The 14,983-nt window shown below is 45.4% G+C and overlaps 1 protein-coding gene and 1 long non-coding RNA gene across 3 annotated transcripts in view; one reads left to right on the top strand and one right to left on the bottom strand.

Moving 5' to 3' along the window:
- Positions 1-4,300: 4,300 nt before the first annotated feature.
- LOC116071455 lies at positions 4,301-11,952 on the bottom strand. Its single transcript, XR_004110903.1, has 3 exons — positions 11,622-11,952; positions 5,721-5,855; positions 4,301-4,550 (listed from the first exon to the last, which is right to left on the bottom strand). It is a non-coding gene; the product is annotated as an uncharacterized LOC116071455 (long non-coding RNA).
- Positions 11,770-14,983, top strand: part of Grsf1 (G-rich RNA sequence binding factor 1) — a 16,525-nt gene continuing 13,311 nt past the window's right edge. Inside the window, exons 1-2 of one of the 2 annotated variants that reach the window (XM_031342962.1) lie at positions 11,770-12,225; positions 14,159-14,315. In XM_031342962.1, coding sequence (XP_031198822.1) covers positions 11,869-12,225; positions 14,159-14,315 — 514 coding nt within the window. In that variant the 5' untranslated portion in view covers positions 11,770-11,868. Of the gene's footprint in view, positions 12,226-12,314; positions 12,489-14,158; positions 14,316-14,983 lie in introns of those variants that run through there. The other variant, XM_031342964.1, reaches the window with a different exon arrangement.

The raw sequence follows: 14,983 nt of genomic DNA, 5'->3' as shown, positions 1-14,983 counted from the left end.
GGGTGAGAATGAGTGGCCAAAGACCACACTGAAGCAGTGAAGGAGTGGTATTTTGGCATTCTTTATTTTTTTAAAAGATTTATTTATTTATTATATGTAAGTACACTGTAGTTGTCTTCAGACACTCCAGAAGAGGACATCAGATTTCATTGTGGATGGTTGTGAGCCACCGTGTGGTTGCTGGGATTTGAACTCAGTACCTTCAGAAGAGCAGTTGGTACTCTTAACCACTAAGCCATCTATCTCTCCAGCCCCTGGCATTAAATCTAGATTGCTGGGCTGGAGAGATGGCTCAGCGGTTAAAAACACTGACTGCTCTCCCAGAGGTCCCGAGTTCAATTCCCAGCAACGGCATGGTGGTTCACAACCGTCTGTAATGGGATTGGATTCTCTCTTCTTATGTCATGCAGGCATACATGCAACTAGAACACTTATATACATAAATAAAATCTTTTTTAAAAAAAAATCTAGATTCCTTGCCTTCCATTTCCAGTATTCTTTCCTGACATGGAGTTATGAAAGAGACCAAATATTCTACAAGATGTATGGATTCAGAATTTGTCCCATGTCACCTTCATTAAGCCAGTCAGCTTGTTCTTCTACCTTCATGTGGTTCCTGTAAACCGGAAGTTCAGTATAAAGGCATATAAACTGGGAGCCAGTGAGAAGGCTCAGCACAAAGGCACTGACACCCAAGCCTGTGACCCGAGTTCAATCTCCAGGACAAACACTGGGGGAGGAGAGAAGAAACTCCTGTAAATTGTTTGTTTTTTTTTTTTTAAATTTCACACACAATAAACAAATGTAAAGAAGACTAAACAGGGGCTGGAGAGATGGCTTAGGGGTTAAGAGCGCTGACTGCTCTTCTGAAGATTGTAAGTTCAAATCCCAGCAACCACATGATGGCTCACAACCATCTGTAATGAGATCTGATGCCCTCTTCTGGGGTGTCTGAAGACAGCTATAGTGTACTTACATATAATATATAAATCTTAAAAAAAAAAAAAAGACTAAATGGTTACACTGATTCATGATACACAATATGCCTAGAATTCTACTGATATGTAAATTATCTCATGTAAAGGAGGAAGTATATTATTTTAGTTTATTAGGGATGACAAAATTGGGGGCTGAACTTTCTAATAATGACCATAACATATAAATATATACCATGCTTTGTTGTTGTTTTTGAAGTAAGGTTCCTCTGTGTAGCCCTTGTGGTCCTGGAACTCTCTCTGTAGACCAAGCTTGTTGGCATCAGAAACTATTTACAGTCTAGGAACTTCAGCGATGACAGCACCCTTGGAGATAAGGACCCTCATGCATCTGTTGCCATGGTAGCCCCCACACATTCCTGACATGCACCTCACCTATGCATTTCACATGTGCACAGTGACGTCACAGCCCGAATAAAAAGCAGAGATCCCTCGCCCCTTCTTTGACCCCTTCTCTTCTCCACTTCACCCTAATAAACCTCTTTTCATGGAGCTGTGCTGGCCTGGTGTGATCTGTCCGGACACCAGCCACCTTCTAACACAACAAGGCTGGCCTTAAACTCAGAGATCCACCTGCCTCTGTCTCCCGAGTGCTGGAATTAAAGGTGTGTATCACCACCACCTGGCTCATACAGCATGCTTTAATAGAAAGTATGAGAAAGAATGAATATTCACATAGCAGGAAAGGGCTGCAGAGCTGCAGAGCTGACTTTGAAGACCTAAGTCTCAGTGACCAGAAGAAATTACATGACATATACAAGTCACTGGCTAGTTGGGATCTTGGGGATTAATGACAATAATATGACTTGATCATTTTCTTGAATTCATATCTGAACTCTTACATGAAGCATTTTATAAATTGTATAATATCAACAATACAGATGGTGATAGTAGAACAGACTAGTTGAGTTGTATCACTAATGATACAGACTAGTTTTTTATAAGCAGCCTGTTAGTGTATTCTGTAGCCACTGACTTATTAAGCATTTAGTATTTAATTAAAAAATTATTTGATGGACATGATGGTCCACACCTTTAATGTTAGCATGCAGGAGGCAGAGGCATATCTCTGTGAGTTTGAGGGCAGCTTAATCTGCGTAGTAAACTCCAGGCCAGGAAGCGGTACATAGCAAAACCCTGTCTCCAAGCAAAACAGCTAAATAAATAAATATCTTACTGTTATATGAATGGGTGTTTTGCCTGCATGTATGCCTGCATACCATGTGTGTGCCTGGTGATGTTGGGGGCCAGAAAGGACACTGGGTTCCCCTAGAAGTGGAGTTATAGACACTTGTGAGCCATTGTGTGGGTGCTGAGAATTTAACTCAGGTGCTCTGCATGAGCAGCTGTTGCTCATATCCACTGAGCCATCTCTCCAACCCTTAAAGATATTCTATTTTTTTATTTTTTAAAGATTTATTTATTTATTTTTTATATATATGAATACACCATTGGTCTCTTCAGACACACCAGAAGAGGGAATCAGATCCCATTACAGATGGTTGTGAGCCACCATGTGGTTGCTGGGAATTGAATTCAGGGCTTCTGGAAGAGCAGTCAGTGCTCTTAACTGCTGAGCCATCTCTCCAGCCCAAGATCTTTTATTTTATTCACTTACATTTTGCTTCCATTCCTCAAATCCACCTTGAGTATTTTGAACATTGCCCCATCAAGCAACAGGCTCAAAGCTCCTTCCCAATCCTCAGACTAGTTTAAGTGTATTCACAAGTGTGTAGCTGACTTCTACACCTGCATATACACACCCACAAGTACACACACTACATCACACACACACACACACACACACACACACACACACACACACACACAGAGTCATTGCTGAGGTATACTCAGAAACTTTGAACGTCAGCAACACATCTATCTTATCAGGTGCCTAATGTGCCTTAAAAAAAAAAAAAAACCAAACCAAACCAAACCAAACCAAAACAAAAAAACCCATATCCCTCAGAGATGTTAGTGTGAAATTGCTTGGTATGAACAAAGACAGCTGTATGTAGCCTGAAGACGCTGCTTTCCGGCGTTTGTGTGAAGTAGGAGTCTTCAGTTAACAGTTCGTAAATTTAGCTACAAGTCAAAAATCTCCCCGTAATCCACTCTGGATTTACTGAGCCAAAATAATTCAGAAAGAAATCCTGGAAATGATATATTGAACAAACTCTAGGTCCTAATGCGTTTAGCTAAGCTTCCTGTGCCCATCACTAACTAGGAATCTGGGTGTTCTCTTAGGGGCCTTTTGCTGGTCGTTCTGTATTTCCTACGGGTCCCCTATGCCAGGATGAAAGCTATCTGATAGGTCATTAACACCTTCATGTGACTTAATGTACCATTTCTTCAGAAATGCAAATGGTGGGTTTGAAACCCTATGACAGGGTAAGGTAGGGAGGAAATGCAAATGGTGGGTTTGAAACCCTATGATAGGGTAGGGCAGGGAGGGGCTGAAGGAAGAAAGGCTTTGTCCCAGACCCTCACAAACCCTAGGGAATAGCTTCCCTTTTACCTATTATAAAACCTGCCCACCTTACTATACAATCCGGTGTCACTATGCAGGGATGAATTTGACAGTGAGGCTGAAAATGACATCAACAGAGAAATTGAAGCAGCACCTGGGAGCTTTACTTGCAAGTTACTGAATAACCCCTCCATGCTCCCTCTCTCTCCTCCCCTCCCTCTCCTTTACTGCAGCCAAAACTCAAGTGTTTTTCTTAGGGAATACAGGTTTGCTCCTATTGGATATGTTCCACATAGACTGGGTCACCATTGTGCAGGGGAACTATAATGGGGATTAAGCTGGATTAGAATCTTTCAATAATCTTTAATACATTTTCTTTCCCCGAGACTTTCTTACCCTCTGACATGGCCAAAAGAACCTTGTTATATCTCCCACTTCTGACAAGAAGGATTAAAGCTTCCCGGAGCCTCTGCTGGTGGCCCCACCAGAAGCCTCTCCCAGGACACCCAGGCATTTAGGAAAAGCTCTTTTCAGGGTGCTGACTTTCTGACAGCCCATACCGCTTTTGATGTTGCTCTTCTAGGATCTACTTTCTCTTGAGAGTTACTGCTTCAGTCCTCTAACTACCTCTGGCCTCTTATCTTTTTACAGTCCTTCCTCAAATCCATTGCATCTCTAAATATAAAGATTTATTATATAATTCACCTTCTATTTCAAGGTAGCCATCTACCAAATAAAGTTCAAGTGCTTTAAACCTAGAGGTTGAAAATGGCCTTCTCCGGCAGATCACTTTCCCAGTGTGACCAACACGACAAGGAAAACAAACACACAGGCATGCATGAGGCCCTTTAATTTCCATACCTACTCACCAGCCCCAAATCCCCGCTATAAGCCACTTGAAATTCATTGAATTCTTCAGGTTCTCTTTCAGGGGGGAAAAAAATTCCCTGGGCTTTGAATAGCCTAGGTCTGTCCTTTATTTTGTTAATCTTTATTTCTTTACAATCCAACTTTGAAGTCAGCTTCGTGTCATCTTCCATTCCATAAGCATGGGAAATGCCCTTTCTTTGAAGTCCAATGGCATCCTAAGGGGAAGTTTATTACAGCAACTAATCACTAATTGCATTCTGCTGCAGCTGACTTCCTATCTGTTTTCCATACTAGACTGTAAGAAACTCGAAAGAAAAGACTGTTCTCATTTATAAACTTCTCTAGTACAGAGCTTCGAAACCCTCCTAATGCTGCAACCCTTGAATACAGCTCCTCATGTTACGGTGACCCCCAACCATAAAAATTACTTTTGCTGCTACTTGAGAACTGAATGTTGCTACTGTTATGAACAGTGATGTACATATCTGTGTTTTCCAATGGTCTTACAGGGCCTCTGGGAAAGGGTTGTTGGACCCCCAAAGGGGTGACGGATCTGTTGAGACGAGTTGCTCTAGCACAAGTAGTGTGTGCGCTATCATTTATGGAAGGAATTACCTCAGAAGAGATAACCCCTGACTCCATGTCATTAGAAGGACGAGTCACCATCTATAAGAGAATTTCAGTGAGAGACAAAACGACTGAACTCTGTGTGGGATTGCTGCCGAAGGCCCAGGTCACACAGGAGGAAGAGGGACTACTGAAACATGCCCAGCATACATGTTTAACGCAGAGAGACCTACAACAGCAGTCAATGTCCACAGAGTCTAAGGAGTGTCATGGAGGGTGATGGGAGTGTGGAATACAATTAAGGTTCTCGAAAATTACTGGGGACAGTTTTTATGATGACTGAGGCTCCTAACTATCTTATGTTCACGAGAACAAAACAAACAAAACCCAACCTAGCCAGGGTGCGCTGGTGCACACCTTGAATCCCAGCACTCAGAAAGCAGAGGTGGGTGGATCTCTGTGACATCAAGGCTAGCCTGATGTACACAGAGAGTTTCAAGACCTGTCTGGTCTACACAGAGCTAGTTTCAGGCCAGCTGGGGCTACATAGATAGGCTCTGTCTCACACCAACCAACTAAACCCTCATAAAAACCAGTAAGTGAGCAAAGAAACAAAACCTAGAAATTAGGCCTGTGGATTCCAGTTGATCCCATGCTTAAATTGAGATCCAATTGCTGTTATTGTAGTAGGGCTGTGGGTATAGCCCTGTAGTGGATGGAGCATTTGCCTTGCATCTGCCCTGAGTTGAGTCTCCACAGTAGCATTAGTGGCAGCAGCTCCCCTCTCCCTAAGAAGGCAGGTAGAATAATGAACTGACCTTAGGAGATTGACTACAAGGAAGCATAGTGGAGTCATACAGTAGCTGAATCATTGCGAATGGTATCCTCCGGAGTAAAGGTATGGACTTTGTTTATATGATGGTATAAACTGCTGTAAACACACTTCCTCGTCCCTACAAACAAACAAGGTTAAAACTACACTGTGAGATGATTCTGAAACATAGGTGTTTGGGCTGAAGAGATGGCTCAGTGGTTAAGAGTGCTTGCTGCTCTTGAAGGGGACCCAAGTTCGGCGTCTAGCACCCAAGTCAGACAGTTGGCAGCTGACTGTAACTGGCATGTTTTCTTCTGACTTCTGAGAACACTGGCGTATGCTCACACAGACACCCATGTAAATGCATGAGAATTTAAAAGTGTATTATGTTTCCATATTCATTGGAAAAAATGTCCCACCCAGAGCCTAATTTGCCACTGGCTATTGGCATTTTTTTTTTATGGCTAGATATATTACAAATAAACCATCATTCTGCTAACTATGGCGGTGCTGATCTGTAATGTCAGGAAGCTGAAATAGGTGAGCAAGAGTGAAATCCTGTCTCAAAAAACTAAAACCAAACCAATTCAAGCCAAAAACCTTATCTACGTATTAGTGATAACTATTGAGAATGGTACCCATTGAGCAAGACTTCACAATTCCTCTACATTTTGTACGTGGGGATAGATGGTTATAAACTGTTAGATATTTTAGGAGAAACAGGAGATGTAAGTGCTCAGATGCGGAACAGCGCACAGCTCTTCCATCTTGACTTCCTGAACTTGGCTAGAAGACGCCATACCCCGTCACTCTGTTTTTCAGGTACCCCCAGACTGTGCCTCTCATATTAGTGCTGAGTCTGCAGCATTCGCAGGCATCTCCATTTTTGTGACTGTGTAACACAGCAAGTCTCAAGAAGAGGAAGCACTGGGCAGGCAGGTGAGACGCCTCTGTAGGAAAGGTGTTGGCTGCTAAGTCAGACAGCCTGATTCCCGAGACCCACATGGTGGGGAAAGAGAACTCTGGCAAGTAGTCCTCTCACCTCCACACGCTGCTGCCCCCAACCCTGCAAAAATAAAGAAGATGCGACTGAAAAAGTAGACATAAAATATCCATTTACTTTTTTATTGAAATTATTCTGTCTTGTCAGAACATTTCATTCAAGTATTCAACCGCTGTCTTTCCCAGAGGCCTCTATGTGAGAGACATATAAATGTTAATAGCGAATATAAGCTCCTCGACAAAGCTGATGTTAAGACATACACCAAGCAACAGAGATTGATCTGCGTTTGTAACTCTAGATTTCCATGTTTCGCCTAGAGATATTACAAATAAACCACCATTCTGCAAACAGTGGTGGTACAGATCTGTAATGACCCCACCAGGGAAGCTAAAGTGGATGAGAGTAACATCCTGCCTCAAAAAAAAAAAAAAAAAAACCAAACCAGCTAGGCAATGGTGGCACACGCTTTTAAGCCCAGCACTTGGGAGGCAGAGGCAAGCAGATTTTGCAAGGCCATCCTGATCTACAGAGTGAGTTCCAGGACAGCCAGGGCTACACAGAGAAACCCTGTCTCAAAAACAAAACAAAACAAAAGACCCAAAACCAATGGTAGAGCGGGGGTGGGGGGGATCTCAACTTTCTTAAGGCTTTTAATATAGCTCCTCATGCTAACATAGCTATATGTTTAATATAGCTAACCATAAAACTATTTTCCTTGCTACTTCATAATTGTAATTTGGCTACTGTTATGAATTGTAATGTAATTGTGTTTTCTGATGCTCTTAAGCCACCTCTGTGAAAGGGTGTTTGACCCCCCCCAAGGGGTCAAGACCCACAGGTCAAGAAATGTTGCTCAGAGGTCTTCACTCAGATAAAAGGGGAGGGGGTGGCGTTGGTGACAAAGGCCTTTCTTTGTCTTGTCCTGGAAATAACTGGTAGCCTCCATTCTTAAGGCTCTCTTGCATCCATTCAACGTAATAAACTTGCTTTAATCTTGGGACGTTTGACTAGCACCTCAACCCAAGGTTGCACAGATGGGCACCATTTCTTTACAGCTTCAAGCCTTTTCCTGTTGCCACCCCAGGCCTGTTGCCCGGTGTGGCTCCTGGCTCAGGACTTTTAGTTTCTTTCAAATGCAAAGAGGGTTTGTGCATGAGGAGGGGTCCTTTGAGATGAACTCAGCTTCATTACACATCAGAGGGAAAGTGCGCTCACCTCTCTGGAATGGAAGGGTGCAGACAATAAAATGAACTCTCCCCCTATTAGCAACCAGAGCAATTATCCCCCTCTAGTGTTCTGCAGAGCTGGGAAGGCTTGACTGTCTTCTCCTTATTCTCCCCCAACTAGTTTTACCCTCAAAGCAGTCAAGGAAGCAGGGTGACAGCTTGCCTGTGCCACATTTACGAGATGCTAAAGTAGAGCAGAAGACTCTGTCTTATGAGTAACATAGATAGGATGGCTGCACTGTTTAACAATTACATTATCTCTGTGCCTGAGCTCTGGTGCAGGCCTTTTTATCTCTGTCTACCAAGCCTGCCTGGCTGCTCCAGGTCATTCAGTCCTCCTCATCTAAGCCCTTCCCAGCTACACTCTAACAGCATCACATTTAATCCAAACAGAGCTCAACGTTTTGACCTGTACTTCCTGGATTGCCTCACCTTTATTCAAGCTTTCATTTTTATTTCTTCGGCTCAGCTTTGTTCTGATCTCTGACAGCATACCACAATTATGAAAAAAGGTTTCCATAGACTGGAGCAATGACCGATGAGCTAGGGATGAAGAGTGTTGGCTAGGAGTGCGCGCCCTCACCCAGCCCCCTACGCCAGGGCCATTTATAGAGGAGGTTTAAAAATGTTTTTGTTTTTGTTTCTTGAGACAGTATTTGCTCAGCCCCTGTTGGCCCACAACTTGCTGTGTAGTCCAGGCTGGCCTTCAACTCAGAGATCCCCTGCTTCTGCCTCCTGAGTGCTGGGATTGAAAGCATGTGCTACAATCAATTTTTAAAGTCTGGTGTTCCTAAACTCTATTAGTTTCGATTTGTTATTTTTTCTGTAATTTAGTCATAAGCCCACGTGTCTGTAGTTCACCCGTGAAAGCTCTGAACATACAAGGCACACATGGCACACACCTGTATGTTTGCTAGACAAAGGAGTAAGTCTCCAGCTTCTTCTTCTTTATAATCCTCCCAACTTCCTCTAAACAAAAAAGTCTTCTATTTGGACCCTTGGTTTTATTACTGATTAAACACTAAAAGGTAGGCTGAGTGTGGTGATCCATGCCTTAATCCTGCCAATTAGGAGGCAGAGGCAGGAGATCTCTTGTAAATTGGATACCAGCCTGGTCTACATAGTGAGTTCCAGAATAGCCAGGGGGTATAAAACAAAACAAAACAAAACAAAAAACCAAAAACCTACAAACAGTATACAATCTGTTGTATTTTAGTAATTTTGGGTTTTTTTTGTTTGTTTGGTTTTTTTTGTTTTTTGAGACAGGGTTTCTCTGTGTAGCCCTGGCTGTTCTGGAACTCACTCTGTAGACCAGGCTGGCCTCAAACTCAGAAATCCACCTGCCTCTGCCTTCCAAATGCTGGGATTAAAGGCATGCACCACCACTGCCCGGCAATTTGGGGTTTTAGTATATTTGATTTGATACATTTTGAATGGTTGCTGCAACTATTTTTTTTTTTTTTGCAACTATTTTTTTTTAAAAGAGGAGTTGGTTTGATGGGTCAGTGGGTGAAAGTACTATGTGAAAATGATAACCTAGGTCGGGTTCTTTAGCAGCAGTGTAAAGGCGAGGTACCTCAGTCTACATCTCTAAACTCAGTGCCTCGGAGGGGAGGGAGACTCTGGGGAGTGTCGCTGGACAGGAGAGTCCGTGGAAAGGGTGAGGTCTGGGTTCAGTGAGAGACTCTGTCCAAAAATAAGGTAGAGAGTGACAGAGGAAGACACCTGATGTGGACCTCTGCCTTCTACAAGCACACACATACAGGAAGGGAATGTACGAGAAGCAGAATCGGCAATAACTCTACTAGTTTGTGCTCTGGGATGATAATCTGCCACAAAGAGATAATCCATTTTCTCTCCTGAAAGAAAAGCGTAGGGTCTGCTGAGTTGACTGAGTGGGTAAAGCGCTTGCTGCTAAGCATGACTATGAGTCCCAGCCTGAGATCCACATGGAAGGAGGGAACCGACTCCTCTGCTATCTTCTGACCACAGAGCACTTGCCATGGCACCTGTGGGCATACGGGACCCACAATAAATACACAGATGCAATACAAAAAAAGAAACATTTAAGAGAAGGGAACCTGGCTGGGAATATATAGCTCAGTGGAAGGCTTCTTACCCAGGGTTTGGGAGGCATCTCTGGTCCCCAACCCAACAGATAGAAAAAGAAAAACCTCTAGGACAGTGGTTCTCAACCTGTGCGTTGAGACCCCCTCCACAGGTGTCAACTAAGACCATGGAAAAAAACAGATGTTTACAGTTCACAACAGTAGCAAAACTGCAGTTATGAAGTAGCAATGAAAATAATTTTATGGCTGGGGGTCAGCACAACGTGAGCTGTGGTAAAGAGTTGTGGCATTAGGAAGGTTGAGAGCCACTGCTTTAGGATTTCCGTCTCACAGGCGAACCGAGGCAGAGCCTCTCTTCTCCTCCACGTTTCAGGTATAAAAGGAACAAACTAACCATGTTTTCTGTTCTTTCCTTCTTGGACAGAAACATGTTCTCATATGTGAAGTACTTGGTTTAATTAAATCTAAAAGGAGTCCAGAATAAACAAGCCAAGTTTAAGCACAACCATCTTACATGTCTCAAAGGTAACCAACGAGAACGTTACCTTTCAGAAGTCTGTACTGTGTTTGGAGACATGGCTTATGGGTCAAGAGTGCTGGCTGCTCTTTCAAAGGACCCAGGTTCAATTCCCACCATCTACATGATGTCTCACAGCTGTCTCTAACTCTAGTGCCAGGGGATCTGATGCTCTTGTCTAGTCTCTGTGGCCACATCCATATATTAATACATTAAAAGTAATTTTAAAAAGTTCATATTGTTTTAAGACAAATACCATAGGATGACTGCCATTACATAGTTAACTTATTTTTTTTTTAAATTACTTTATTTATATGAATACACTGTAGCTATCTTCTGACAGACCAGAAGAGGGTATCCTATCCCATTACAGATGGTTGTGAGTCACCATGTGGTTACTAGGAATTGAACTCAGGACCTCTAAAAGAGCAGTCAGTGCGCTTAACCGCTGAGCCATCTCTCCAGCCCTACATAGTGAATTTTTAGAAAGTTTTAGAGCTGGCACTGGGGTAAAGGTGAAACACTGGAAAATGTAGGCGATTTCTTTACTTCTGGAAATTGAACAAGAATTGAATTTTGAAAACTTTGAAATATGTTAAAATTTTCCACAATAGAGAGCCTTTTATTGGTCACCTCACAAGAGGTTGGGGTGATCTAAGCGATTACCCTGTCATCAAACTACACTCCAGTCACAGAGAATCTTCCCTTTACCCACCCACCGTCACAATCAATCAGCCTCTCCTTCATATTTTCACTCTAAGAACTCCCATTTGTCTTTATCTTTTTTTTGCCTTTGACAGGTCCTGGCTACAGGAGAAAACTGCACAACCACTCATTTATTTATTTGCAAATCTCTACACCTCCACTTGTGACTATACTGTCTCACTAAGGAAGGCTTTATTTTACATATTCTATGATAAATATTATATATGTATATATTACACACACATATAAATTAAATCAGTGCTTCTGTTCAAAACCAAGTTGGCCTTCTGCGCGTCTTTTGAGGTGGAGGGTATCAACCCCACCTCCCAAAACGTTCTAGGCTAGGTATCACAATCCTTCCAGAAACACCTTCCGCAGACCTAACCTGAGCTGCAGGGCCTGGGAAGGTTTCCACTCCAGAGGTTCCCAGGTCACGCCATCCACTCCCTTACCGGCGGGGAAGCCCCGCCCCGAAGGCGGAGCCGCTCGCTCTCCTCCGCCTCCGAGCCTCGTCTGAGGCCCGGGTGCGCGCGGCGCCTGTGCCCGGTGCCCCCTCCCCCGCCCTGGCTTCCACTTCCCCTCCGCTCGCGCCACCGCGGCAACCTCCAGGCCCCGCGCCGCCTTCGGAGCCGATGGCCGGGACGCGCTGGGTACTAGGGGCGTTGCTCCGGGGTTGTGGCTGCAACTGCAGCAGCTGCCGACGGACCGGCGCCGCCTGCCTGCCCTTCTACTCCGCCGCCGGCACCTTCCCGTCCGGCGTCTCCGGCCGCCGCCGCCTGCTGCTGCTCCTCGGGGCCGCCGCGGCCGCCGCGTCGCAGACGCGAGGCCTGCAGCTCAGGCCCGCGGCTGCCGGGAGACTGGCGGGTCCCGTCCCCGCTCGGCCCTCCGCCGCCGCGGCCGCCGCCGCGTCCTACTCGCCCCTGCGCGCCCCGCTGCTTCCGCGATCGCTGGCGGCGGCAGCCGCGGGCCCGGCGCGGGGTTACAGCCAGGTACGTGGCACCGCGCGCGGGACCCTCGGCGGCCGCGCGCCCGCGTCCGTCTGTCGGCGGGCGCCTCGCGTGCGCGCCCGGGGATCCGCGGCACGCACCGCACCCCCGCCTCCCTCCGGCTCCGTCCTCCTATTGGGCACGGGAACAAGGGACGCTCTCCCGGCCCCGGCGCTTCTTGTTTTGTTCCCTCCGAGTCCGGGCGGTTGGGCAGTGTAAGTGTGGCTGGGGTGAATGTAGAGGCCTTGTTTCCCGCCGGGCCCATGGTAGGTTTTGGGGGCGCCGCCGACGCTCCCCCACCCCGCCTCCCCCCTAGCCCGATGCCCACTGGAGGTGAAGTCGAGAGGCCGGAGGCCGCGGAGGGTCATGGCCGGCCGCGCGTGCGGTGGGAGCGGTAGGCCCGGCGGCTCGGGCCTCCTCGGCCGGCCACCGACGCGCGGCGCCGCGCGCACGGGAGCGTGGGCTAGCCTGGGGACGGGTCCCCCGCGCGCCCCTCTCCCGTGTCCGCGGGGAGAGGCGGGCGTCCACCTGACTGAAGGTCACCTCTGCGAGTCCCCTGGCTTTGACAGAAGGACCTTTGGTGCAGCGGGGCTCTGCGGACGCGGAGAGCTGTGGGGGAAACCGTGGGAAACCGGGAGAGAACGTGTGTGGGGCGGGGGGCGTCTGTGGGTGAGGATTTGGGGGGGCTTCAGTTGGGACTCCACTATCTTTTTTTTTTCCTTATCGTTCCCCGTCTTTTCAGAAAGACATTATTAAGACTTCCTATTGCAAATATTTTGTCCTCTGTGTACGTGGAACATTTCTCTCTTTTTGCGGCTGGTGTGGCATCCGGGTAGTGTCTGCCCGCTTTGGGGTACCTAACCCCTAATGCCACGGGCCATGTTTATCTTAATTCAGTTTTGCGTCTGCTTGAATTAGTGACATCTGGGTGGTTCGCCTGCATGGCCGAAGTCTGCCAGTAGCTGAGCTAATTGATTTGAATCCCGGCCCAATACTTTCTGCTGCACTTTTTTTTTTTTTTTTGTAAAGATGAGATGTTTATGGGATTGGGGGAGACAGGGGAAATTGCAGTGTCTGGGCCCCCTGCCGCCTGTCTCTGTGCTGTTGCCTATTCTGTTCTTTCCCTTATTCATTGCTCTTACATTAGTCTTTTCAAGACATTTACCCATGTCCCAATGCCTTTTTATTAACTTCCTTAGCCTACTAAGTGAAGTATCCCTTCGTAGAGCCCAGCACACGATAGCCAGCTGCTGTGTGTTCCTTTGGCATCTGGCTCTAATTTTTATCGTCCAGTTTAGACAAATGTGCTTGCTATTTTTCAGATGCGACTACTTTCCCTCCCCTCTCAAATTGGAATGTCCTATCTTTTATATCTCCCATCTTTCTTCTTCTTTTCCCCCTGTAGTTTTCTTTTTGAATTTACAGGCCTTTTGTATTTTTATTATAACATTTAAGGCGACTTGTTCTGTGTCTTTCCTTGTTCCTGATAGTCAGTGCTTTGAGATGACGGCTTGATGTTGTGTTTTGTGTATGGGGCAGTTTTCAGTTGAGCGGTATAATTTGTCAGTATATGGCTGTTAATGAGAGTACTCTTTACTCTCAGGGCTTGGAAGGCAGCCCTGCCTTTAGTGGTAGTACTACCACCAGAATGTACTTGGTATTGCCTTAGGATATAAAATATAACCGTAAACCAAAGCCGTGCTGGCATGGTTAGTCTGTAGCCAGCACTTGGGAGACTATGGAAGGATGGTGATATGTTTGGGGTAGCCTGGGCTACCTGGACAGACACTCTTCTAATGAAACAAAACCAGAGAGGGTGGAGAAGTGTGCTTCTCACCTCTGAAATAATCTCATCTGCATCTGTTTGTAGAGGTAAGCGTTTTTTTCTAAGTAGGTTATCAAAGAAATGTCTTTACAATTGTCTTTTTCTTGAAAGGAGTCCAAAACTACCTACCTGGAAGACCTCCCACCACTCCCTGAGTATGAATTGAGCCCATCCAAGCTAGGAGAAGAGGTGGATGATGTCTATCTCATTCGAGCTCAGGGACTGCCTTGGTCCTGCACTGTGGAAGATGTTCTTAACTTCTTCTCAGGTATATCTTACATGTGTTTTAAAGAAGCAGCTTGGTTGGAGGCAGATCTGAGGGTGAGGAATGGTCCCATTCTGGCTGCTTAGCTTTTCATACCATGTGCTGATGTGGGTGCCATATGCAGACCATATAGATTTAAGACTGAATATAACAAAAGTCAATAATGCTGAAATTACAGAGTATGACGTCTGTTAACAACAAGTTTTACTGTGTGCATAACTAAAGGCCAAACCCGTCCATGGGAATTTGTAGAAGAGTCTCTGTTCATGTCGTACAACTCCTACATTGAGCTGAGTTCTTTTTAATAGGTTTGAGAGATTTCCCACTGTGTGGTCAGTTTTTAATTGCTGCTATCTGACTGATTTTAAGTCTTCCTCTTAAAACTGAGTGTATTACCTAATGTAAACAAGATGGTGTCATGTGAATCAGACATTTTATAAGCCACTCACTTGTTGGGTTTGCATAAGAAATGGGCAGTATAAAGCTGTCTTTGGTATATAGAGGGGAGGAGTTAGATTATTGTAATGATTATTTTTGCAGAAAGTACTTTATGGATATGTCTTTAAAGGAAGACAGTTAAGAATAAGCATCAGTTGCTTGTTGACAGTTGGGAAGTAGTGAGTTCTGTGATTGGTTTGCTTTTCTTTTTTTATGTGCCTCCCCCCCCCCCC

The sequence above is a fragment of the Mastomys coucha genome, unplaced genomic scaffold, assembly GCF_008632895.1.
Source record: "Mastomys coucha isolate ucsf_1 unplaced genomic scaffold, UCSF_Mcou_1 pScaffold22, whole genome shotgun sequence".
Taxonomy (NCBI): Eukaryota; Metazoa; Chordata; class Mammalia; order Rodentia; family Muridae; genus Mastomys; species Mastomys coucha.
This window is presented reverse-complemented; position numbering and strand designations above follow the sequence as displayed.